Source organism: Leptinotarsa decemlineata, unplaced genomic scaffold, assembly GCF_025532065.1.
Source record: "Leptinotarsa decemlineata unplaced genomic scaffold, Ldec_3_MD MMD2_tig00000010_RagTag_RagTag, whole genome shotgun sequence".
In the NCBI taxonomy this organism is placed as follows: Eukaryota; Metazoa; Arthropoda; class Insecta; order Coleoptera; family Chrysomelidae; genus Leptinotarsa; species Leptinotarsa decemlineata.
Window position 1 is genome coordinate 674,925 of NW_027412538.1, and position 25,737 is coordinate 700,661.

General features: G+C 35.8%; 1 protein-coding gene across 1 annotated transcript in view; it reads left to right on the forward strand.

Annotated features, from left to right (window-relative positions):
- Nucleotides 1–546: 546 nt before the first annotated feature.
- The window catches only part of LOC111509937 (uncharacterized), a 78,922-nt gene continuing 53,731 nt past the window's right edge, over nucleotides 547–25,737 (forward strand). The window contains exons 1-6 of the mRNA XM_074171196.1: nucleotides 547–700; nucleotides 1,683–1,749; nucleotides 12,827–12,993; nucleotides 16,572–16,854; nucleotides 20,672–20,887; nucleotides 23,012–23,238. Coding sequence (XP_074027297.1) covers nucleotides 1,698–1,749; nucleotides 12,827–12,993; nucleotides 16,572–16,854; nucleotides 20,672–20,887; nucleotides 23,012–23,238 — 945 coding nt within the window. The 5' untranslated portion in view covers nucleotides 547–700; nucleotides 1,683–1,697. The remainder of the gene's footprint in view (nucleotides 701–1,682; nucleotides 1,750–12,826; nucleotides 12,994–16,571; nucleotides 16,855–20,671; nucleotides 20,888–23,011; nucleotides 23,239–25,737) is intronic.

The following is a 25,737-nucleotide window of genomic DNA, read 5'->3' on the forward strand; positions in this document are numbered from 1 at the left end:
TAACAAAGGTGTATAACTTCAAATTATATATTGCAGTATAATGTGTTGCATAAATCATGTATGAAAGGTTAAGAAAGTAATGGTTCAAGATGACATCATTGAGGGACTCCACTAGTGGCAGAATAAATATTTGAAGAGAAACCATTATAGTAGACATACTGCTTACTTTGATCAAAATACGATTTCGAAAGGTGAATATAGATTTCATTGAAACAAATACCAGAAAGTTTATGAATGAGAATCGCATAACTAATTTTATCGAAAGCTTTAGAGTCTATGTACACATCAACCTGCCCACTACGGTCCAGTTTTTCACATAAATACTGAACAAAAACAGCCAATTTACTGATTGTGGATCTATAATTCATGAAACCATGTTGATGATCGAAAGTAAAATGTTTGGTTGACATAAATGCGGTTGTACATAATCACCTCCAAAAGCTTTGCAAAGTTGCTGAGAACTGAAATTGGCCCATAGTTATCAATAGTGAACTCCACACAAATCATTCGTTTGTACTATTTATGTTCATTTCAAGATAATGTGTAAGTTCACTGAGGTTCAAATAGAATATCAGTGATATAATACTTTTATCGCTAATTTGATTTAAGCCACTTTGATTCCGTTTCTAATAATTCAGTCTAATTTCAAAAGTTAATGAAGTGTCTTCAAAAAGAGTATAACGTTATAACCCAACAAAAGGTGAGATAGATTTCAACTGAGCATATACCTATATAAGTTTTTTTTTCAATGTAATCGAAAAGACAGCGAAGAATTGGAATCTTGTTTCGTGCACCAAGTAAAATTTATCGGAAGATACTACTGACTGTGCTGAGGGTTTCATGTGGCTGTTAATACTTTTTTTCAACCCCTAAAATCTGTATTTTGAAATGTAGTACGATTCCAAAACCTCCAAGCCCCATTCAAGCAAAGCCACTATTTCAACAATACTGGGTGTCAACGAATCTAATAGACAAGTTATAACTTCTAGACTATTGGGTGTATCAAAATGAGATTTGGAACCAGAGCCATTTCCGGTGAAACTGCTAATGGCTCCGGTTCTAAAATTTTAAATTGAACAGACAATTCTGAATCAGAATATGATATTTTCGAAAGTTTTTGCGCCTATTTAATTTCTTCAGAGCCACTTTTGAAATTGCATCTAAGTGGCCATGATCGGCCGTAAAATCTAAGGACCTTGGGTGACATCGGAAAATTACAATCGCGGAGTTTTAGTGATGTCTAACTATTATTTTTCAAATGGCGACCATTTTTTGACAAGCACTTTCCAAAAAAAGGATTTTTTGACGAATCTATTGATACCAATTTATTTGCGATCGGATTACAAATAAGAACATAAATCAAATATTACTCAGAAAAATACTTGATATTATTTTATTTACTTTTGTCAAGTGTGCAATGGATAATAATTTATTTACTTTTTTAGGCATTTTCCGGAAAAAGGATTTTTTGACGAATCTAACGTTACTAATTTATTTGAGATTGGATCAACAAATTTAACAAACTTAACAGCAATGCATTTATATTTTTTGCAATATTCTAATTTGTTAAAAAATTCACTTTAGTAAATGAGAAATTTCATTTTTTTAACTAACCGCATTTTTCAATGAACTATTTTTATAGTGAATAAACCAGCTTACTAATTCACTTATTTACATTTCAGTAACATTTTGAAGCCATGAAGAAATTACAGACTATTGAATTCTCTCTGGGCGATACCCTACATTCAGGTAAGTTTTGATTGAAAAATAGTAATTACATGTTTGTCCATTATTGGTTGTATTACTCCTTGGTGCTCCTAGTCAACAATAGAAACAGTATTATTATTATTTTTCAATTTTTTTCAATCTCATCTCAATAGCTGAAAACAATAGGCATAAATCAGAAGAGTCTATGTATGTATCTCCGACACAGTCATCAAACCGTCTGTGTATCTGTATCTGTAGAGTAAGAAGGGTGAGTGTAAGCCCACAACACTTAGGCCACATGTGACCCATTGTACATCCTCTCGAGGAGTTATCCTCCTAGGTCCTAGGTCATCGTCTATCCTGTCCTTTCCATCCTTTATATCGGCAGCTGTAGGCTAAGACTCGAACACACACTCTCTTATTGACGATAAGTCCGAGCACTCGCATAGGACATGCCTGGCAGTCTCATCTTCCTGTTCACACATCCTGCATAGAGGTGTGTCCACTAGCCCTATATTATGGAGGTGTTTCCATAGTTGACAGAGACCCATCTGAAATCCTACTTTTAAGTGTAGATTTTTTCTAGTCATCGCCAGATATTTCTTCGGCGCCAGCTTCCCAGAGTCGCCTAGGTTGATTCTAGCAAGATTGCATCCTTTGATTCCATGCCATCTCTTTAGGGATTGAGCATGAGTGTAACATTTGGCTAGTTCCGCAGTTGTCGAAGTCATCAGGACGTAGGTGCCACTGGGTCCTAAAATTCCAGCCGCTTCCTTGGCTAAAGATTCGCAATGCGATTATCTTCACTACTGTCGTGCCCTTTAACCCAACTCAGGATAATGTTATTGTCTACCGAGACTTTGGCTAAATCTTGGTGGCACTCTAGTACTAGCCCTCAGGTAACACATTGTGTGTTCAAGGCTAATAGGGCTTGTCTGCTGTCAGTGCAGATTGTTATGTTTTTGCCAGAAATTATTTTCCTGGTTATTTCTTTTGTGGCGATTGAGATACCAGCCAGTTCTGTTTGGACCACGCTGGTATTTTTTCCCATTCCCCACTCAATCCTAGGCTTAGTGATCTGGAGTACACTCCACAACCTGAGCCTTCTTTGATTTTTGAGCCGTCTGTATATATGCGTATTGCATTTATAGCATCTGACTCTGTGTTGTGTTCTATTTGTATTTTGTAAGGTTTATTAAACACAAACCTGGGTTCAATTGCAGCACTGGTTGCCTGCAGCAGAGGTTGCGCAGTAAGCGCTTCTTGCCATAAGCTCGCCCCAATTAACCCATTCCTACTTCGAGGTTTACACCAGCCGTGCGCAATCGTAACATGGCCATTAACGCAACCTCCTCAACGTACAGGTCCAGAGGGGAAGCAGCCTTTGTTTCGTCAACTTTCGCAACTTCATTGTATTTGAATAGTTCTTTCTGAAGATGTATTGGCTGTAGTACCAAGAAAATCCAACAATTTAGGTTTTATCAAAATTTTTTGATCTTATTTGATGAAGTGGGTAGATAGGTGGGTCTCAACTTGCAAGTATTTGTTGTAGCTCACACCTATTCAAACTATACTAAATATATCCGGCTTTCTAAAGAAGTCAATTACTTCATTTAATGAGTGAACTTTTAGGTGAAGAGTGGGACTCTGTCAAACGCACAAACCTGATCCGGCAAGAAAACGATAAGTCGCCAGTTGGCTGCACCATCTAGCCCACTAGGTTTATTAACAGTTTCAAGAGCTTCTATTCGATGTTACATGGAGGAAAGTTGAGGTCGTGCAGTCGACGTTTATCTCCTGAGTAGACTCAGGGTTGGACTCTGATTAATTCATAGTATATTTTTAATGTTTGTTTGATATGGATGTTCTTGAACATCCATAAATTCAACTATAACACTCTCAAAACAACAAGATCCGTCGAAAATTTACATATCAAAATTCCACTCTTCAAAAAAAGTCAAACACAAAGATTCGTTTTTTTCTTCGGACCCAAACTGTACAATCTTCTTCCAACGCACCTGAAAAAAATTAAGAAAATGAGTAAATTCAAAACCACCCTTAAGAACCTAGAGAACCCGACGACATTTGAAATATTTTGAAAAAAAAAAAGTAATCCAAAGACTCACCTCATAATCCTGCAAAGCCGATCGCTGTCCCTTCCTTGCCATTTTGTTTTGTTTGGTTTTTTAGTATAAGAATTTTTTTTTTTTTTTTTAACTTCCATCTTCATCTACATTCTCATACTCATACTCAACTACTGCTGTTATTTGATATATGTTATTACACTATTTGAATACCTCATCAACGAGTGGGAAAAAAGCACAAAACAGGCGTTACACGCCTAGGTGTATTTTGTTCCACTCCGGATGAATTTCAAAACAGAGCAATATTATTTATATTAAGATATACCTATTGTATTCACCAAGGATTACTTTGTGTATTATTAGAAATTCTACTTATTTTTCCGACATTCTCTTCGTATATTGTTAACTAAATGAATAATTAGATAACCTTGAAATTGCTTTATCAGCCAACTGAACTGTAATAACTGGTTTTGTTCTTGTTCTTGTTGAAATGTTAAATCATTCCAGATATTCAAGGGTACGGTGGTTTGCGACTTTTTCCATGATTTTTAATATCACTGATAGCAAAGCGACTGGTCTATAGTTATTTGGACGATTTTTCTTGCCTTTTTTTGGGAATAGGCTGAACGCGAGCAATCTTTCAACTAGAAGGAAAAACCCCTTTCTTGTAAGACAGGTTGAAAAATCTCCAAAGCACTGGTGCGAGTTCATTTGCTCACTTTTCAAGTACGATGACGGGCACTTCACAGGACCAGACGCCATGCTGATATTTAGCTGTTTCAAAATTCGCCTGACTAGACGTTGTCGAAAAGTAATTTTCGACATTGTGGATTCTAGTGTGGAAATAGTGGGTGGTGCCCTTCTCAAAAAATCGACTGTGGAGTGGGACGCAAATTGTTCAGCTAGTAGGTTTGCTTTTCCTATGGCTGTTGTTGCTATTGAACCATCCACTTGTGTTAGGGGTGGAATTGTGGATTTTGTAAAGCTTTAGCTACCGACCAGAAGGATCTAGACTCATTGGGATTGGCAAGCAGTTAATCCCTAATTCTCTGATTGTGAAGTTCTTTGCTTTCATTCATCCTAAGTTTGCAGCTGCTGCGAGCATTAACAAATCTGGTTCGGTTTTCAGCACAGGGATTTTTGGGTCACTACGGAAAGGCGAGATTTTTGGAGTTGACAGCTTGTTCGCAATTTTTATTGAACAATGTTTGCCGTTAGAAGTTCGTTTCATTGAAAATGGAATATATATAACCACCAACAATAGAATCATTTCCGTGACTTCAGAAGCACAAATAGATGGATCTTTAGAGCTGAAACAAACATCCAGCCAGGGGTAATTTCGGAAATGGTCTTGAAGATCCTCCCACAAAGCAGATCCTTAATGCCAAACTTTGCGCGGCTTAGATTATTCCCCAACATTTATCGGTAATTCACTCAATACTGAAATGAGTTTGTGTTCAGAAGATCCCAATAGCAGCTAATTTTGTCGGGATAGAACTTACATATGTTTCATGAAAATCGCTCCAGGCTGCCGTTTAAAAGCAACCAGCTCAATTACAAAATTATAAAGAGCAATTCGGCATTTTATTATTGCTAACAATACATCCACTTAACTGCAACCGGAATAGTTTGCAAAGGACCAACTCCTTCGTAACTTACAGCAGACGTGACGTGTTTAGGCTAATTTTGAAGGAAGCAGTGTCAGTGGCTTCGACTGGGGTTTGGATACGGCCACCTAGACATAATGTATTTTATTACTTTTCGATTTGTTTAATTTCAAATGGTTTTTTTATTCAATAAACCCTTCTTCTTGCATCATCAGAGGGTTCGTGAAATGTACCTTGCCCACATCAAATGTAGGTCTTGCGCCGCCACTGTCTATAACTATAAATCTCATGTTGTTTCACCTTCAAGTTTTCTTTCAGCCCAGATTAATTTACATACTTTATACAGGGTGTAACTGAATGAGTGTAAAACATTTAAGGAGGTGATTCCTCATCGAAAAAAGATAGAATCTTCCATATAAAAAAACTTTATTGGAGCATCCCCTTAAAGGGGGTACATAAAATATGTATAACAATTTTTTTCGCAAGCACTGAAAAAGTTACAATATTGAAATTAACGTGGCGTTTTGTACTACCAAAACGACACTTAGACAGAAAATTCATTTGGTTTACCCCATGGTTGTAAGGGGTGGAAAACGCAACCCCTAAAATGTATTTCCAATGTAACTTTTTTCTTATTATTTGTTTACCATTTAAAAATTTATTTCCGATAGCTTGTTTCATTCTAAACAAAAAATGTCTCTTGGCTTTTTTGCCCAAAATAAACCAGTTCGCAGGAAAAAATTATTTTACGAACAACTACAGAGATACATCGTCATAAATGCGAACTATTGTTATTTTGTAGTTAGTACCTGCATTCAACGATTAAAGGGTAATCAACAAAACTAATTTATCAATAACAAAACACACAACATGTAGAAATCATATTAAATGTTCAATATGTCTACCTTCAGACATTACGCATGCGTCTAGACGTCGGCGCATTGAGCCACGTATTCGCTTAAATATTCCTGGAGTCTCTCTGATCACCCTGCACGCATCGATGATGCGGTTTCTTAAGTCATCTACATCGCGAACAGGAGTACGATAAACCAAATGCTGTAAATTGCCCCTAATAGAGAAATCTAGAGGATTGAGATCCGAGGATCGATCAGGGCAGTTCTGTGGTCCTCCTCGACCTATCGATTTGCATATGTTTCAGGTACATGATGACGTGCTACTTGACTAAAATGGGCGGGAGCCCCATCATGCATAAAAAACATATCCCTTCTGACGCCTAAAGAAACTTCCTCCTGCAATACTGGATGCACTTTAACTCCAAGCCACACGTTAAGAGAAAACTGTTCTTGATGGTCAGTTTCGACAATAGCGTGAGGGTTTTTATCAGCCCGTATGTGGTAATTATGAAAATTAATAATCTTGTCCCGAGAAAAACTACATTCGTCTGTGAATTCTATCGTCTTCAGAAAGTCACAATTTCTTTTAATCATTTCGAGCATCCAATTGCAAAATTCAAGATGGATCGGAAAGTCTCGCGGTAACAGTGCCTGTACTCGTTGCAGATGGTAAGGGTATAAGAGTTGTTCTTTTAAAATTCGAAATACCGTCATATGATCAACATTTAGCTGGAAAGCAATCTTTTTAGTACTGGTAGTAGGTTGTTCTTCAATCAAATTTAGTACTGCTTGCTTAAGCTGTGGTGTTCGTACTTCTCGATGGCGACCACAATCCGGCGTTATTTTGTCGAATAAACCATATTCTCGTAATCGTTGAGGACGTCGAGCAAATATTCTACGTGAAGGATGCTGCCGTTGAGGATACATTTCAGCATATTGTCGCGGCTCAAACGGCTCGCGAGTAGGAGGATAACTCAGATGGTAGGATTTATATAAAAATAATAATCATAGATAAAAAATGTTGGAGTTTATTAAAATAAAGTTACAACATAACCCTCAACAATGTTACGCTTTATAAAAAATATGGTTCAACAGCCACTAATACAAATAAAAAAATTATACACTTACCGAAGGTACATTTTCAGGGGTGATGGATGTTTTCTCTCTATAAGGTGGCAGCCCAATGATCAATACCCACATATTCTTGTTCCCGATTTTAGGTCGAAGTCTAATATTGCCAATCAGCATTATTGCATTATCGCTAATTGCCGAATATCATAACTTTTATTTAGGTAAATGAACTTTTACTAGATCGACCCATACAGTGCGGTGCACTGAGGCTATAAATTTGGAAAATTCAATATTTTCGGGAATTAATATTTTTGACAATTTGGCTTTTGACAATATCTTCTAGAAGCTTCTAACCCATTCCCCTGCGACAGACCGTAAACGTAATGCATATCAGCCATTTCCTCATTTGTGTATGCCATTTTAATAACAAGTGAATTATTAAAGTAACAAATTAAGAACAGAACAACAACACACAATTAGTATTAATTCAATTTCAAAAATTCACAATCTGACAGCGTCATACCAATTTAATTGTCAGTATCGCTAATAGCGACCTACTAGATATTGTATTTTCGCATTTATGACGATGTATCTCTGTAGTTGTTCCTTAAATAATTTTTTGCTGCGAACTGGTTTATTTTGGGCAAAAAACCCAAGAGACATTTTTTGTTTAGAATAAAACAGGCTATCGGAAATAAATTTTTAAATGGTAAACAAATAATAAGACAAAAAGTTACATTGGAAATAAATTTTAGGGGTTGCGTTTTCCACCCCTTACAACCATGGGGTAAACCAAATAAATTACTGGCTACGTGTCTTTTTGTTAGTACAAAACGTCAGGTTGATTTCAATATTGTAACTTTTTTAGTGCTTGTGAAAAAAATTGTTATACAAATTTTATGTACCCCCTTCAAGGGGCTATATCTTAACACGGGATGATCCAATGAAATTTCTTTATATGAAATATCCTATCTTTTTTTCAATGAGGAATCGCCTTCTTAAATGTTTCACACTCATTTAGTTACTATTATAAATCGATATTGCATATGTTCCGTACGTTATTACGTTGTTACTTTTTCCTCCTATGTTTATATATTACAAAATGTATCAAGAACGTCAGTCTTCAAGTGGGGTTATCAGTTTTATTGCTAAAATATAGCTAGTCTCGCTTCAAAGGTCCGTTTCATTTCAAGTTTAATAACAAAAATATTGGCGACGGGTTATCCATAGCTGAACTCAGCCATAGTAGAATCACTGTAACTGGAGAAAAAAACTTTTGAAAATATAATCTGGAGGCATTCTGGGTCAATAAATTCAATTCCAAACAACTAACCCAATTTTTTATCGCAAAATAACAAATACTGCAAGTGAAAACGTAATTGTTTGATGGATATTTTATAATTATAAATTAGCCAAACCATGAATATCAGTGATAACCAAAGCGATCATTAACAAAGCATCGCCGGACCAGATTCGTCTTGTGACTGCATTAGTCTGGTTCACATGTACTATTTTTTGCTTATTTTTGTGAAATTTTACAGACGGGTCCAAAAATTACGACCAAGGTGTCATTCGATTCGTATTTTTAACTAGAAAGTTTAAGAGATGATCCGAAAAGGCCCTGAAAAAAATCACGAAAGTTAAAAACAATTGAGTGAAAAAAAATTTGGCTTTGTTTTTTTTAATATCTCGAAAAATGTTCAAAATTTTGGAAATTTTTAAAAAGATCTGAATAGATCCCGACTCCCGAAACTGTATCTCAATTATTTATAATTTTTACAAAGCCCTGAAAATAGAGCCAAAAACGGGTAGTCGGGCTTCCGCGCGCATTCCGTCACTCTGACATAAAAAACAATTATTTAAACATATTGAATGCTAATATTAAGGAATGAAAAAATTCATGTGATGTTGGAATACATCAATAAACAATAATCCGCAGTTAAAAAATTTTTTTCTCAATTTAAACATTAATTATGCATTTGTTAATTAATAACTTTTTTTGAATTGAAAGTTTATATAAAAACCCCTATTAAACTAAAACACTGGCATTTTTTCCTCTGGTGAAGTTATTTGTTGATAGGCTAAAAAAAAGATTACCGTTGCCAAAATGAAAAAAATTGTTTTCTACTTTTTTTGAAAATTATATAATGAAAAAATATATTCCTTTTTATTTTTATTGTTTCAATGTCTCATGGTTAAAAACTACTTGATGATACATTTTTACTGCTATTGTTGATAAATTTATTATAAACAATCACATTGTTTATAAGCAATTCGAAAAGCTTTTTTTGCATTGTGTTAATTGGAAAAAATCATGATTTTTAGGGAAAAAAATGGTTCCTTAAAAAAAATTCTTCCTTGCTAAAAAATGCGTTTGTTAATCAACAATCTTTTTTTGTGACTAAACATTAAAATCAAGGAACCATTTTTATTTCTAAATCATGAATTTTATTGACATCAATAATTGACATCATTAATTAAATAAATAATAGGGCTACAACTTCAGTAAAAGGCTTGAATTGTTAATAAATTTATAATTAACAAAAAAGACTTGAAGCATATTCATCATATCTGCAATAGTTTGAAAGTTATTATAATTATAAAAGCGGAGCACCGGATGAAAAAGACAAGTATCAAGCTATCACAATATTAAAAGTTTTCTAAAAAATTGAACAAATTCAAAAAAACACAGCTACTTTTATTACAGAATGGAGTATTAAAAAAAATAAAAAATATTTGTTTACAACAAAATTTTTTTAATAAACAATTTAAAAAAGAATATTTTTTTTTAACTTCGAAGAACAATAGAATTTGTAATTGAAAAAAAGGTTCCTTAATTTTAATATTTAGTCACAAAAAATAAACAAACGCATTTTTTAGTGACAAAGAATTTTTTAAGGAATCATTATTTTTCTAAAAATCCGATTTTTTTCAATTAACATAATGCAAAAAAAATTCGAATTGCCTATAAACAATGTATTTGTTTATAATAAATGTATTAACAATAGCAGTGAAAAATACAAAAAATATTATTAAGTAGTTTTTAACCATGAGACATTGAAACAATGAAAATAAAAATAAATTATGTATTTTTTTAAATTATAATTTTCAATTGTTATTGAAAAAGTAGAAAATAACATTTTTTTTTATTTTGGCAACGGTAATCTATGTTTAAGCCTATTAAGAATAACTTCACCAAAGGAAAAAATGCCAAGGTTTTAGTTTAATAATTATAGGGGTTTTTATATTAACTTTCAATTTAAAAAAGTTATTAATTAACAAATGCATAAATAATGTTATAATTGAGATAAAAATTTTCTGACTGCGGATTATTGTTTATTGATGTATCCCAACATTACATGAATTTTTTCATTCCTTAATATTCAGCTTCATCTATAAAAAACAAAATAAATATTTGAACATATTAAATGCGAATATTAAGGAATGAAAAAATTCATGTAATGTTGGAATACATCAATGAACAATAATCCGCAGTCAAAAAATTTTATCTCAATTTTAAAACAGACAGAGTGTTTCGATCTAGCGTAGATCTAGCGTAGATAGTGGTACCGGTGAGGTCATGATTGTAATTTCAATGTTTTTGGTCGAGTTTCTCAAAAGCGGTAAATTACAAACAGCCGCCGGACAAGATTTGCCATTCGACTGGCACTTCGTAGTAGGAACAACACTGACGGTGTTGTTCGGACACCTACGAAAAATTGTGTGACATATTTCTGTGAGGAAAGGTAATATTTGATAGAGAAAGGTAATAAACTTTACGATGTATGATGAGTGATATTCCAAGGTAAAAACGAGCCGAACTATCAAAGTGCTTAACAATAATTCATAGATCTAGTTGTTATACTGCTCTACAATTTACTTTTAACTCATATAAAACTGAATAATCACGTGAGGCAAGTTCAATTATTTGAAAATCAAACTCGAAACGCGTTTTTTTTTCGGAAGATTTGTTTCGAGAAATAAATAAATACAGATATTGAAAAACAAATTGCACGGTTGTTAAGAGAGATATGGAGGATGAGTTGAGGCCTATGAAAGAACAAGTAGATGATCTAGAAAAAAATGATTTTCTTAAATACGAAATTTGGAGAGTAGAAAGACTTTTGAAACATTTCATTTTCATTATTGTAGTATATGGCTTGTAGAAAGGTCAAGTACCAGTTCCTGATTACGACATCAGAGACGTATTCAAAATTGTCAAATTCTATGATGAGATTAACCCGTATCTTATAATAGAGCAGCTTTTAAAGTAGAAAATGAAAAATAAAATCAGGAAAAATGTGTTTCCTCTCAAGTGCACTAGTATCTTTATTTGTCATGATTCATTCCCTTCTGACATGGAGATAAATAAAGTACTAGTGACTTACAGTGATTCAAGTGAAAAATTAAAACATTTATTCAACATTTAGTAGAACTATAATAGTCCAGTCGAAGTTGACACTGGTTTTATGATTGGTTTAGAAGAAATTATGATTATATAAGTTGATGAATTATCAATAGATGAATGAGAAAACTACAAGTAGCTACTCATATAAAAAGTTAAAATAACATAATTTCATAATTACGGTGTTAAACATTAAAATTATTTAATTGTTAGCAAATTAACTCGTCCAACTATGTTTTTGTCGAACAGTTCTGATTCACACTCACTAGTATCTTCTTCAACATTCATTATACGATTTCTTGCACCTCATCCATAATGTGCTCTCATTCAATATATTCTTCTGCAATCTTCTCCACGTATTTGCGAATGTTTTGCCGTTTTTGAGTTGTCACTCCTTGAAATTTTTCTTCTGTTAGCCTCCGCACATCGGATAATTTGAATAAGATCTTACGGACTGCTACTCCATTCGTTACTAGTTTTCTATGGTATTCAGCTCCAGATGGTGCAGTGGTAGGCGCAGTGTTAAAAAGCCATGTTTCTCCAGGAGCATGTAAAACGATATTTCTTTTCAATTAATTCAGCATACAATTCAGCTTTTGAAGCATTCTATTCATTTGAGATGCCTCGTCCCGTTAGCCAAAACTTTATCACAGCATGGACGGTCGGTAGCCGGTCGGTTCGACGTGGGTGCTTTGTTCACTCACTCGAATTGACCGCCTTGTTGATCGGTGGTTCAAGCCCCAGGCTGAACGATCGATTTTCACTTGCTATCGTCCAACCCGTGTTAGGAATCACAGTTAAAATGTGAGACCTCGTTAGTCCATAGCTCGCACAAGGTTCCACTTCTGAGGGTTGTCGTTCGTAGGGGTGCGATAGCTGATTAACGAAAAAAACATATTTCAAACATTTTTTTATTGGTTGATCAAATTGATAACTGGCTCTGTGGAATACATTTCTTTTCAACAATGAAAAACGTGAAATAAACGAGCGAATGAGTGAAATGTATTTTCTATGTTGACAAAGTTTATTGACTTGAATGCATCTAAACCCAATCAAAATTTTTTCTGGTTAACTAGTTATAATCAAAAACATTTCCAGTTAATTCCACCGATGTTGGCCCCGAAATGACCCTCAACCAGTATCTTCGTGAGAAAGTTTTTCTCACTGGAACAAAAAAAATGTGTTATGAAGGAGGATGTGGATCATGTCTAGTTGCAGTGGAGGAGAATGTGAATAACAAGAAAAATATATTTGTTGTTAATTCAGTGAGTATGGTTTTGTATTTCCAAATATTATGTCTAAATACTTGACTAATAATGACTCGTTGAGGATTATTCAAATGTGCAGTTAACGTTTATCCAGCCAGACACTTATATACAGTATGTTTGAAACTGTGTAATTTATTAATTAGCGTTCAATAATGAGGTTTGCTTCATAATTTTGAAAGTTATTATCAAAATACGTGTGGCAGATACCCGACAGAAAAACAACAACTAATTCTGTTAATGCCGCGCAGAAAGCTGAAGTAAAACTATTAAGCACCTGTGCAACGTCCTCCTTTTGAAAGATTCGTCGCAAGTCATTTCCTATACATGAAAAGCAAAAATTAATTTCATTTGGTCGAGACAACCACCGATAGACTGGTTTTCGGGTACTTGCCCCAACTAAGAGTCGTTTCCGGACTTTATCTGCAGGTGGCGCAGTGAATATCCTAATAAATCAACTGCAGATAGAGCTTATGACAAGTTGGAATTAATTTTGTTTGTTCGTGACACTCAGACAGTTCACTCCGTCTGAAATGGCCTACCCGGTACTGACGAGGGGCAAGTACCCCGAAGCCGGTTTATCAGTGGTCGTTCCAACCAAATGAAATCAGTTTGTGCTTTTCATATATAGGAAGTTAATTGCACCTGTGCAACATCTTCCAAATAGAAGATGTTGCACAGGTGCCTGCGCGGCATTGGCTGGGTTGATTGTTGTTTTTCCGTCGGGTATCTGCCACACGTACCTCGTAGGTTCACGTAGGTTCAGCGAGAAAAACTACCTACAATAGTATATTATGCAACGATCATGTAATGATGGTTATTAAGACACGAGCATTAACCGGGATACGAAACGAGCCGAAGGCGAGTTTTGTATGGTATATGCGAGTGTATTAATAACCATTACATGAGAGTTGCATACGCTATTTTTTCTAAACCCGACAAATAATGAAAAACTATAAATATTATATTTGTATTGAACACATTCACAGTAATTAACTCATATTTTTAAAAAAAAAACACAAACTTAATGGTATTATCATGGATATATGAAAACTATAAAGATTCTAATTATATTTATATTGAATATAACAACTGTAATTAATCTGATCTTTTAAAAATATTGCGAGTCGATGGTATTCCTTCTATATCGCTATTTTGAGACATTTTGATAATATAGGTAGGTAATATGAAAACTGATTTTGACAAATAAAGCAATTAGTTACTTAGGTTAGAATCTAGGACAAACAAAGGAACAGGATTCTTGATTGAAAAATTATGGGTTTCTATTGGTTGATAATCTGTATCGTTATGAAAAATCGGTATCATAATGGATATCATTATGAAACGGATTATGGTCATATAAGTGTATTGTTAGAGTACGGGTGTAGAAAAACTTAAATTATGCGTTGAATTCAGTATTCTTGACATATTTTATGACATATCTTATATACTTGTCTTCAGTTGTTCCTGAAGTGTTCTCAGACGTATAGCTTGAGTTAATATTAAAAATAAAGTTATAGAAATGTGCTATAATACACCCAATACTTATTTTCAATTTGGTTCTTGACAATGATCAAGCAAAAACTACTTAGCGTTCCATTTTGCTTTCTACAGCTAATCATTGAATATAACACACGAACACAAATGAAAGTTTTTCGCTAATTTCATGAATAATTTAGCGCCTTTATCCAGTTAGTAAAACACAGAAGTTTTGTGGACTCGTACATGTGAGGCATATAAAAAAGCAGCTAGTAATACAATAAGCAATGATATGCTTAAGTTTGAGGAAAACCCGCATACATGAAAAACAGTGCCAATGGTCGATTTCAGTTATATTCGAATATTAAAAAATAAATGGTATTCACAAAAAAGATACCAACTCTGAAGCTCACAGAAAACGATTTTGATAGGAGAACGTACTGTTATGAATGACCGATGTTAGATAACATTGTTATCCAATTGGAAAATGTTTTGGAAAAGATGTTTTTGACTTTATACTTCTCCATTTTTTTTACAAAAAATGGTAGAATCTTCCAAAGAAAGAAAGTAATCACCTTCAGAATAAACTCTTCAAAAAATATCATGCACAGAAGTTCCTTTCAGATTCAAACTGAAAGAAAAAGCCCATTCGAAACAACTGCGTTCAAACATATGAACAGCGAATTACACTAAAATCACTTTTCCCTATTCAGTTTGTACTCCAAACATTCGTTATATGATTCAAACAGAATCGTTCACAGGAACAAAACGTAATTTATGAACGAGTATCGAAATAAAATTTCACTTACATGGAAATTATCATTCCTAGGTATATACTTTCGGACCTGAAACACTGTTTTTCGACTTCTTATCAGCACCTTTTTGTATAACTTTACTGACCAAACATTTCTCGCATAAGATTACGACTGAAATATGTCATCCAACAGTATCGGGCATTCTAGTGAAGCTTATAAATAAATCAATATTTGAGGGAGTTTTTCCTGAAGTCTGGAAAACTGCAAAGGTTATACCAATACATAAAAAAGGTTCCCAAGTAGATATTGACAACTATCGCCAAATTTCAGTATTAGGTGTGCCATCAAAACTACTAAAAAAAAATAGTTGCCAATAGAATTGTTTTATTTCTTGAAGAATACAAAATATTATCTGATCAGCAACATGGCTTTAGAAAAGCTAGATCGGTTGAAACAGATATTGCTACTAAAAAAAATAGTTGCAAATAGAATTGTTTTATTTCTTGAAGAATACAAAATCTTATCTGATCAGCAACATGGCTTTAGAAAAGCTAAATCGGTTGAAAGAGATATTGCTAGTAAATTTGAGTTCATTTACAATGACATTGATAAGGGGAAGTATGTAGTCTCAATATTATTTGATCTAGCAAAAGCTTTTCATTCAGTAAGAAATTAATTTATGATCAGTGAATTGTACAACATTGGTATCAGAGGATTTGTACTTGAATGTATTAAGTCATTTTCATCTGACAGAAAAATGGTTGTGACTCTGAATAACACTGCATCACATATTCAAGATATCATGCTTGGTGTACCACAAAGTTCAATATTAGGACCGCTGCTGTTTTCAATCTATATAAATGATCTCCCGAAATAAATCAAACATGGTTACATCGTAATGTTCGCAGATGACACTACCATATCAGTGTCTGGTAACACAATAGTCATGGACGCTATGGTTTCATTGTTATTTTCATTATTGACATGTCTGATATCATAATGATCTGAAGGATGAATAAATACAACAACAACCACGACTTTATGTCAAGAAAAGAGACAAGTCTGTTTTCGTCACAGTTCATAACGTTCATTGTTTTAATCTCCGCCATGAATAATGTAGGAATAAGAATAAAAAAACCTAATATTCGTTATTAAATAATCCAAATTTAGATTATTAGTTACTGAAAAGCAAATTCAACGGGAAAGAAATTAACAGTAATATTGAAAGTCACTTTCAAATATTGTCTCTTTGAATTGGCCGGCCCTCAATTCTCATACATTTCTAAATTATTTTTTTATTATTATTGGCCACTTACCATGTAATACATTTTCTACTTTTTCCAGTGTCTCGTGTCTATTCTCTCCTGCCATGGTTGGAAAATTCATACAAATGAAGGAATAGGTAATCCACTCATAGGTTTCCACCCCATACAAAAACTTTTGGCAGATAACGATGGAACCCAGTGTGGATTTTGTTCAACTGGTATGGTTATGAATATGTTCGCGTTGCATGAATCAGGTCCGAAAACCATGTGGGAAATTGAAAACTCGTTTGGAGGAAATTTATGCCGTTGCACCGGTTACAGACCTATAATGACTGCTTTCAAGAAACTTGCATCCGATGCTGGTGAGTAATATCGTATTTTACAAAATATCATATTTTGTTCTATTTCATAACGCTACAAAAATTTCATTTAAATTTCTATGAAATCATTTCAGCAAAATGTGTAGAACATTATAATACCGTTTTGTATTTTCTAATATTTCTGGAGAAATTCTATTTTGATTTCATTATAAAATCAGCAGATAATTTCTAGATTTTTCTTCAAGCAAGTTGATCTTCAAATTCGCAGTAGGAAGCGAATGCAGAATCCATGTTTCCTAGTGTCACTATTATTCAGGTTTGAAGGCCGTTGATTTTTGGAATTTCTTCCTGACGTTTCGCTGGCGCGAGTGTCTAGTTTCTTCAGAGATTTATGCTTCCTGAGTAATATACAGTAACTGGATTTACGGCTGCGTGAAGCGAACTCATTTTGACTCAGGTAGTTTGATGTACCTGTACCTTGATTGAAATTGCGTGATGTTAATTTATGTTGCCTATAGTTATCTGTTGTAACAATACCTGTTAGGTTAGGTCCAAAGTGAGTGGGTCTATTCGACCCTCCACCGCAACCCGCAAGGATTCATTGTGGCTCACACCTATTCACACTCGCCCAAATGAACCCAGCTTCTTAACGAAGACGATTAGTTTGTATGGTGAGTGGTCTTTCAGGTCAGATGGTAAGAGTACGGCTCTACCGAACTCTAAGAACCTGATTCGTTCCCCAGCGGGGCAGGCACAAAGTATGTGCTCTGCTGTTTCATAATTTTCCAAACAGAGACGACACACACTGTCTTCCGAAGTCTGAGTCTCTGCTTATGATGATTCAAATGACAGTGCCATGTAAGAAGGCCTTGTTAGACATCGTAGTGCATCCCTACTGTACTCCAACAACTATTTGGTATCAAGTTTCGAAGAATGAAAAAACGCCTTGGAGTGAGCCAATCCTGGAAGATTCTGCCAGGAGTCCATGAATCTTCTTGTCATCCAGGTTTTCAATCTTTGTTTGGCAAAGCCTGAAGCGATGCCAATGACAGGTTCTGGTCCGATGAAGATGCTTGCAGCACCCTCCTTTGCAAGAAAGTCAGCAGCCTCATTGCCTTCCAGGCCAGTATGGCCAGTATGGCCAGGAATCCCGACCAGAGACAATCTGTTAAGTCTTCCTATCGAGGAGAGTCGTTTTTGGCAATTTGATGTCGTTTTTTGGCAATTTGCTACCAATTTAGACGTTGTTCGGTAGGAGCCAAGACCTTCCAACGCCGCTTGACTGTCCGAGAATATTTTTATTGACTTGTGAGTGAGGTTGGATTCATCCAATCTCTCCGCACACAATTCAATAGCGTAGATTTATTCCTGAAATACAGTCGCATAGGTTCCTAGGCAGGTTGATATCTCTGTCTTGGGTCTGCGATTAAAAACACCTGCACCAGAAACGGAAGGTGTTTTGATCCATCTGTGAACCAACAACTATCTGCTCTTAATATTTCCTTCTCCCGGAGGATCTAGTCCTCTCTACTCGGGAACAGTACTTTATGAGACAGTTCGTAGTTGATAGTTGGAGGCATAAAGTCAGAGGTCATTTCCAGAATGCTGTGACTTCCAGTGTCAACTAACAGTTTGTAGCACTCTGCATTAAATTGATTTGTGCAATTGGCAATGTGAAAAAGTTAATATGCAGTCCATCTAGCCTCACTCCTAAAGAAAATGTGGAGAGAAAGTAGATCTAGAAGGATCTTCATGGCTGCTAACGGTGTGGTACTGATGGCACCAATGATGGCCAGACAAGCCTGTCTCTGTAAGCCAGAGAGCTTCACCTGGGCCGTTTTCTGTAAAGCCTTCAGCCACCAGGCAATTGCACACTAAGTGATCATTGGTCTGACAATCATCATATAAATCCAATGGATTTGTTTGGGACCTAAACCACAATATTTACTACCAATCCTTCGACATGTCCATAGGGACAGTCTGGCTTTGTGTAAAACTTTTTCCAAGTGAGCGTTCCAAGTGAGTTTTTTATCAAGAACAATGCTAAGCTATTTCACCTCCGTTCCAAATGGAACGACCTCACCATTGAGGAAAAGTGGCGTCCAATTATTTGCTTCTGGTGAAGGAAATTATCACAGTTTTGCTGGGGTTGACAGACATCTGCTCCTTCAGGCACCAACTGTGAACAACGTCCATCGTGCTTTGGAGGATATTACAGGCTACCCTTCCCGACGTGGACCTTGGGGAGATCACAAGGTCATCTGCATAAGTTTGCAGATCTACTTTTCTTCTGTCGAGGGCATCAAGCAGACCAACCATCAGGAGTGACCTGTACCTGAATTAGGTACAGGTCAATAACATTCGTCGACCCTTTTGTACTTGCCGTCATGCTGTTTTTCATTCTAACTTCTTAGAACAGGATTCAATATTCGATTGAGGTTCAGAACTTTTTTTTTCTCTAGACATTAACCGTGTGTTTGTGGATCTCTATTGCCTCATGTACCAGTCGGCTGGTACATCAGGCAATAGTATCCCTGGTATCCCTGGTTAGAGGCAATGGGTTTCGTGTTTTCCTTCAGTGGATGCGTATTTCGCCACAGCCGCCTTGTCCGTTTGGCCTAGTTTGCAGTTTTTTTTATTCTGCTGCAGCCTTGTTCCCATGGATATTTTGATGGGTCCGATGTATATCTTCCCACTTATGGGAAGGTATACAAAGAACTGGTAAACTTGTTAATTCGTTTTCTTCTCTTATAACTCACCGTGACTATTCCACATATAATTCATGGTAACTATCAGCTTATTATCGCACCTATACACCAAATTGTTGCAGTACTGCATTGCATTATTCCAGTCGAAGACAAAGTTATAGGGCGATGCACGGTATTCGATGAAGCCGACGAAGGCCGTTTCTGCCGGTTCTACCGAGAAAGTTATCGAAGTGCTTGAAAAGATAGTAGTCGATTGGCGAGAGGTCTTAGAAATATGGTGGGTGAGACAGAACTTCGACGCTCAATTCGTTCAATTTTCAGACGGTGATTTGTAAAACGTGCAGACGAGGGTTGTCATGAAGCAGGATCGCACCGCTTCTGTTGACCAGTTCCATAGATTTCCTCACAATAGAACTCCGCTGCGATGGTTTAGCCCATATGCAGAAAGTTTTAGTGAATCAAACCAGCCGCTGACCACCATGGTCTTATTATGGTGAGTTTTCGCTTTTAGGTAGTGCCTGGGTGGCTCATTGGTGTCCAACCACTGTCCGAAACTTCTCCTGTTGGCATAGAGGATCCACTTTTCATCACACGTGACGATCGTTTCGATTGCGCAAGAGCTAAGAAGAGCAGACTCCGAAACGTGACAAGTTCTGTCGATCGTTCCAATCGTGGAGAACCCACTTTTCATTACATTTACAACCATCAAAAACCGCGTGAGAGCTGTAGCCCAATTCTTACGCCATTCCATGCACCGTTTGTGATGGATCAGTCTCCACCAGGGTCCTCAAATCCTCGACGTGGATTACTGTAGGTCGACCACTTCTAGAACTGAATTTGGCAAAGCAACATCGAACAGTACATTCATTAACACTGTCATTGCCAAATGCATGGTTGATTTTTCGAGAAGTTTCAGCGGTATTTCAGTAATAAGCTGAAAAGATACAAAAAATTAAAATTTGGAAGAAAAATCAATGGCATTAATGTATAGAGCACACAATTCTCTATCGATCAGTACATTTCACGACGCAGTAGAATAAATATTCATTAAGATATGTAGCTACAGAAACACATATCAAAACATTTTTCGCGCCAGAGATTCCAGTCCTACCTATCAAGTGAAAATTTATATATTTTTTTTCAATTTTCAGATAATATCAGCGATATTGAGGAGCTGAAACCTTGTCAAAAGAGTGAATGCTCCAAAAAATGTGATAAAGTTTGCCAGAAAGCGAAATTGGAAAATCTCTCTATTGAACTTGGAGATAGAAAATGGCTGAAAGTTCATAACCTGAAAGATCTTTTGCAAATCATGAGGATGCCTGAAAACTCAAATTATAGGCTTGTGGCCGGTAATACAGCAAGAGGTAAGTATTGTTTGCCAACTGAAAGCACATAAACTTCTGCCTATAGGTAGTTCTGAAACAAACTAATTCAAAAACGTGTTTATATCACAAACCACATTTATAATTCTATCTTCAAATATAATTGGAACGCTATTGAATGTAAAGTCGCAAAATCATAAAACAAAAATGAAGAGGTATGTTCCAAGCGAATTTCTGGAGCTAACTCATAAAAGATGAAAAATATTTCACTGAAAAAGTCACCTATCATCGAGTTTAATTTTTTTTTATATTATTTTTTAATGAATTATCGTATCTTAATTTCCTTAAGGGAGACTTCTCCCATCTGTTGTAGAATTCTCGTGACATTATAGATGAGCCAATCTAGAATTTCAAATTCAAATGTTCTTTTATTAGTAGGAGAGCCCACGATGCAAAACGGGGATTTACTCGAGCATCATAGAGACATATTAGGTTGCAAAGATTAGATGATAAGAAGAAAAAATGTTACATAATATATACCTTTTCATCGGTGGGGAAAGCGGCTATAGATTCTTAAATATGTAAAAAATACTGTTGCATGGACATACTCGAGCGCGTCAGATATTCATAGCATCAATGTCCTACGTATTTTCAATAATATATCGTTTGCATGGTTGTACGTAAGGGTTTGAAGTGAAAAGAAAAAAAATTAATCGCGTCAGATTTTCTACATGATGAAATACAAATAAGTGTATGTTTTTTAAATAGAATACTTGTATTTATAAGAAAATAATAAAAAAAATGCTGAAAAAAAATTATTTTTTTTAATCAATTGATTAATTAATCATCATCTTCTTCACGAACGAGTCTCTGTGATCAGCTGTGATGGCGAGTGAGAGAATAATAGAAAGAGAAAAAGTGAAAGAGGAATAGGAACGCGGGAAGGGAAATTAGGTATCACACAGCTGCACGCATTAAACTGTATCGACGAATTTTTATTATTTCGGGTTGCGGAAATCGTCTGATTATTTATTTTTCGTTATCCTTGAATTATTTCCTTCAAAATAAAAAAAAATTCTACGCTCGATAATGTCGAAATGACGTTATTTTTACAACTTTGCTGCTCTCCCCTTTCCTAACGTCACTCTCAAATTGTCAGATTACTGGAATATACACTTTTTAGCATGTAATTAACTCAGCCTACCTTAATCTGACGCACTCGAGAATTTCTGATGATCAATTTTTTTTTATTAATCTGATCCTTTATTCTTCACGGGCGGCCTTATATATGAGGCTCATATTTGGTGGAAGTACTTAACCGAGTACAAGGTATCCCCCTGTATATTAATCTGCCGCGCTTCAGTAAATCCTGAAATCCCTGCTTGGGCTCCCCTATGATATCTCATTTTCAATAAAGTGAATGAATATGGAAATTTTATATTTAAATGAAGAATCTGTCTAAAAATCCTCCGGGCTTCTAGAGATTTTCAGTGAGTTCGCGATGATCTAGTTTCAATATAAATATTAAGTACTGAAGCGTTTTCGATGATTTCAAAATATATATTTTTGTTGTGTGCATTATGGAAACAAGATATTGTATGGCGTTACTGCATTTTCTGTTTTCAGGAATTCTTGAGTTTGCCAGTAGATACATCATTGCTGATGTTTTTAAAGACAAGTGTGTTTAAATCTACCTTTCCGAGAAGCAGTGCATTTGTAGATAAGGCAAACTGTTTCTGCGATAAAATCATTAATTTCCATAACTGTTATGAGCCTATGAAAACTTGAAAGAATTAAAAAAAATTATCAGCAAGCTTTTTCATTTTTGGGAGGTGGTATGTGACTAACTCATTCAAATTATAAAGCGAGAATATTATTTGTTTTTATGTATGTTTGCCTGTAATAAATAGATTCGAAAACTACCTAAGCGATTTCAAAAACTCTTTCTCTTTCATTCTTCACTATTATGAAGAGCTATGCAGGTTTTTAAATTATTTTTTGTTTGTCCTATATATATATCTTTCGACAATTTTAGCCAATATTTCATTAACTTGCTCTAACATTTAATCAGCTCATTGACGTGCTATTTACAATATTCAGGATATGGGCTATTTAAAATTATTTTTAATCAACTCAAAAAAAATGTAAAACCAATGTTAATTTCAGGTGTGTACAAAAACGATCCCCTTCCCAACACCTACATTGATGTAACCGGTGTTGTCGAGCTTATCAATTATTCTATGGATAACAACACTTTAACACTTGGAGGAAATATTTCTTTAACGAAAGCAATGGATATTTTTCAAGAAATTTCAAGTCAGAAAACACAGTTCTCATATTTATCGGTACTGAGAGACCACATCGATCTGATAGCAAGTGTTCCAGTGAGAAATGTGAGTAATTTTCATTTATTATTTCCTATTCTCCACCCACAATGTAATTATCTCGATTTGACAGGACTATATTGGGCTCCGTTGATATCCCAACGAAGTTTGGGTATATATTTTTTCGAAAACTACTGTTACTATAACTTTTGATTATCCAGAAGAAAAGAATATATAAACGCGGATTTACATTAAACGGACTCGCTTGCGATTAGTTTCGTTTTCATAAACTGACACAAGAAACTTGAATTAGTTTCGAAAACAAACTCGAATTCCACTAGACAGACAAAAATTGTCTGAGTTGCATGTTTCGTTGTGAAATGTTTTCTATCGTTTCCACTATATGAACAGTTTTCATTATGCCTTGTCTGTTTAAAAAATAATCTGTTTTTTCGTTAATCAGCTGTCGTCCCCATACGAACGACATCTATCAGAAGTTGAGAAACTTGTGCAAGAAAAGGACTAACGAGGTCTTACCTTTTAACGTGTGATTCCTAGCACGAAACTTAGACTATGTTTGTAATAGACTTTGATTTTTTTAATCGAATCTTTTGAGCGAAAGGAGCAAAAGTGAAAAAACTAGGCACTAGCTGAGAGCATTGTTGAGAAGACGAATAGATTATGGAACGGATGGCAGATTTGATAAATAATGACAGGAATTAGGAACACAGACAAAACACCGAAACCTTTTGATCTTTCCACCTGCCGATGGGACATTTCTTTGTTGACAGTCGCCTGCGACACAAAGTTTTTCATTTTGACAAGTTTTTGTTTTGTCGTGGTTTGTCCCTTTGATGGAAATCCATTTTAAATTAACTATCAACAAAATATATTGAAATATGGTAAAACTCATTAAAAAAGTACATCTTTGTGCTTCATTCAAATATAAAATTGTATACCTATTGGCGATGAATCCTAGAAAGTAGATGCAGTGAATGTGTACAGAACTAAATTCTAAATACAGAATATATTGAAATTCCATTTTGGATAAAAAAGGGTTCTTTTGAATTATTATCAACTGATTTCTGAAAGTTTCAACAACTGACTTCGTTCTTGCAGTCAATGCACATCTATCGATGATGTCTGCCACAGTATCAGACGAAACGTTCGGTACTTCAGATCACACGCACACGCCCGGAATAAGCTACGCAGGAGCGGCCAAGAGCGGTAACACCTCCGCCAGGCCGACCGCGGCTCACTCGAGTCCTCGTCCGTCGAAGGTTATTGACATCTACTCCGCTCTGGACCAGATAAAGAAATTCTTCATTCAGTTTCCCGTACTTGAAAAAATGTTTACGGTGAACACCGACGTGCTAACTGGAGTTTAAACAACCTACATTGCTTAGCTCTCTTAAGGTTGTATTTTAGAATGCCAATAGTATTTCAAACAAAAAACATGACTTTGAGAACTTCATGACAGAACATAACATCGATGTTGCACTTGTGTAGGAAACCTACCTGCACAACAAACCTTTTGGTATTTCAAACTACCGTTTTTACCATAGAAAACGCGTGGGACGTGTTGGAAGAGGAGTTGACATTTTTGTCAAACGTAGTCTACCTCACGTACAATTCGGCATTGACTCGGATCAGTTACATGGCACGGAAGCCGTGGGCGTTGAACTCCAACTGAGAAGAGGTCGTCATAGACTAATCTCAATTTACAACCCTCCGCGGAATCGTCTACTCACAGAATCACTGGATGAACTGCTGATGTCGACAAATATCCCCACAATTGCTGCTGGTGACTTCAACGCCAAGCACAATCTGTGAAGCAGACTAACCAATGCGAACGGCCAAGCGCTCTATGCGCATGCTGACAGGCATGAGTTTCGAGTGATGAGTCCATATGAGCCCACGTACTATGGAGGGGATTTAAGGCCTGGCCTAGTTGACATCGCACTGCTCAGGAACGTTTCCATATCCTGCGAAGTGTACACTTTGTCGGAACTTGACTCAGATCGTAATCCAGTCATCCTAATGCTGGGCGATGATCCCCCTCTCCAGGATTATCGTATGAGAACATCCACGGATTGGGAAGCCTTCAAGGCTCACCTAGTGGAGACACGCACAGACCATGAGGCGCTCAACTTGCAACGGTCTCAACGCGGCGGTGGCGGATGTCGAATTGTCTGTGAACAACGCTTTCCGCGCAGCCACAACAATGAGTTTCCTCCCAGGATAAAGAACCTTATACGGGAGAGAAATCGACTCAGACGAGTTTATCAGCAGATTCTCTACCCTGGAGACAAGGCTGCAGCTAGCAGGATGGCCAATCAGGTCAAACAGGCCATCACTGACTACAGAAACGAGAGGTGGAGCGAGTATTTGGAATCACTCGAACCTGGGGTTGATGAGATCTGGTGAGTCATTCGCAAGCTCGAAAAGAGGAAAACCGCTCCCTCCCCTCTTCACGGACAGCGCGGCATCTGCTACTCCCCCGCCGAGAAGGCGTTGGCCTTTGCAGACACAATGGAGAGTCAGTTTCGACTTAACGTTGATCCGGAT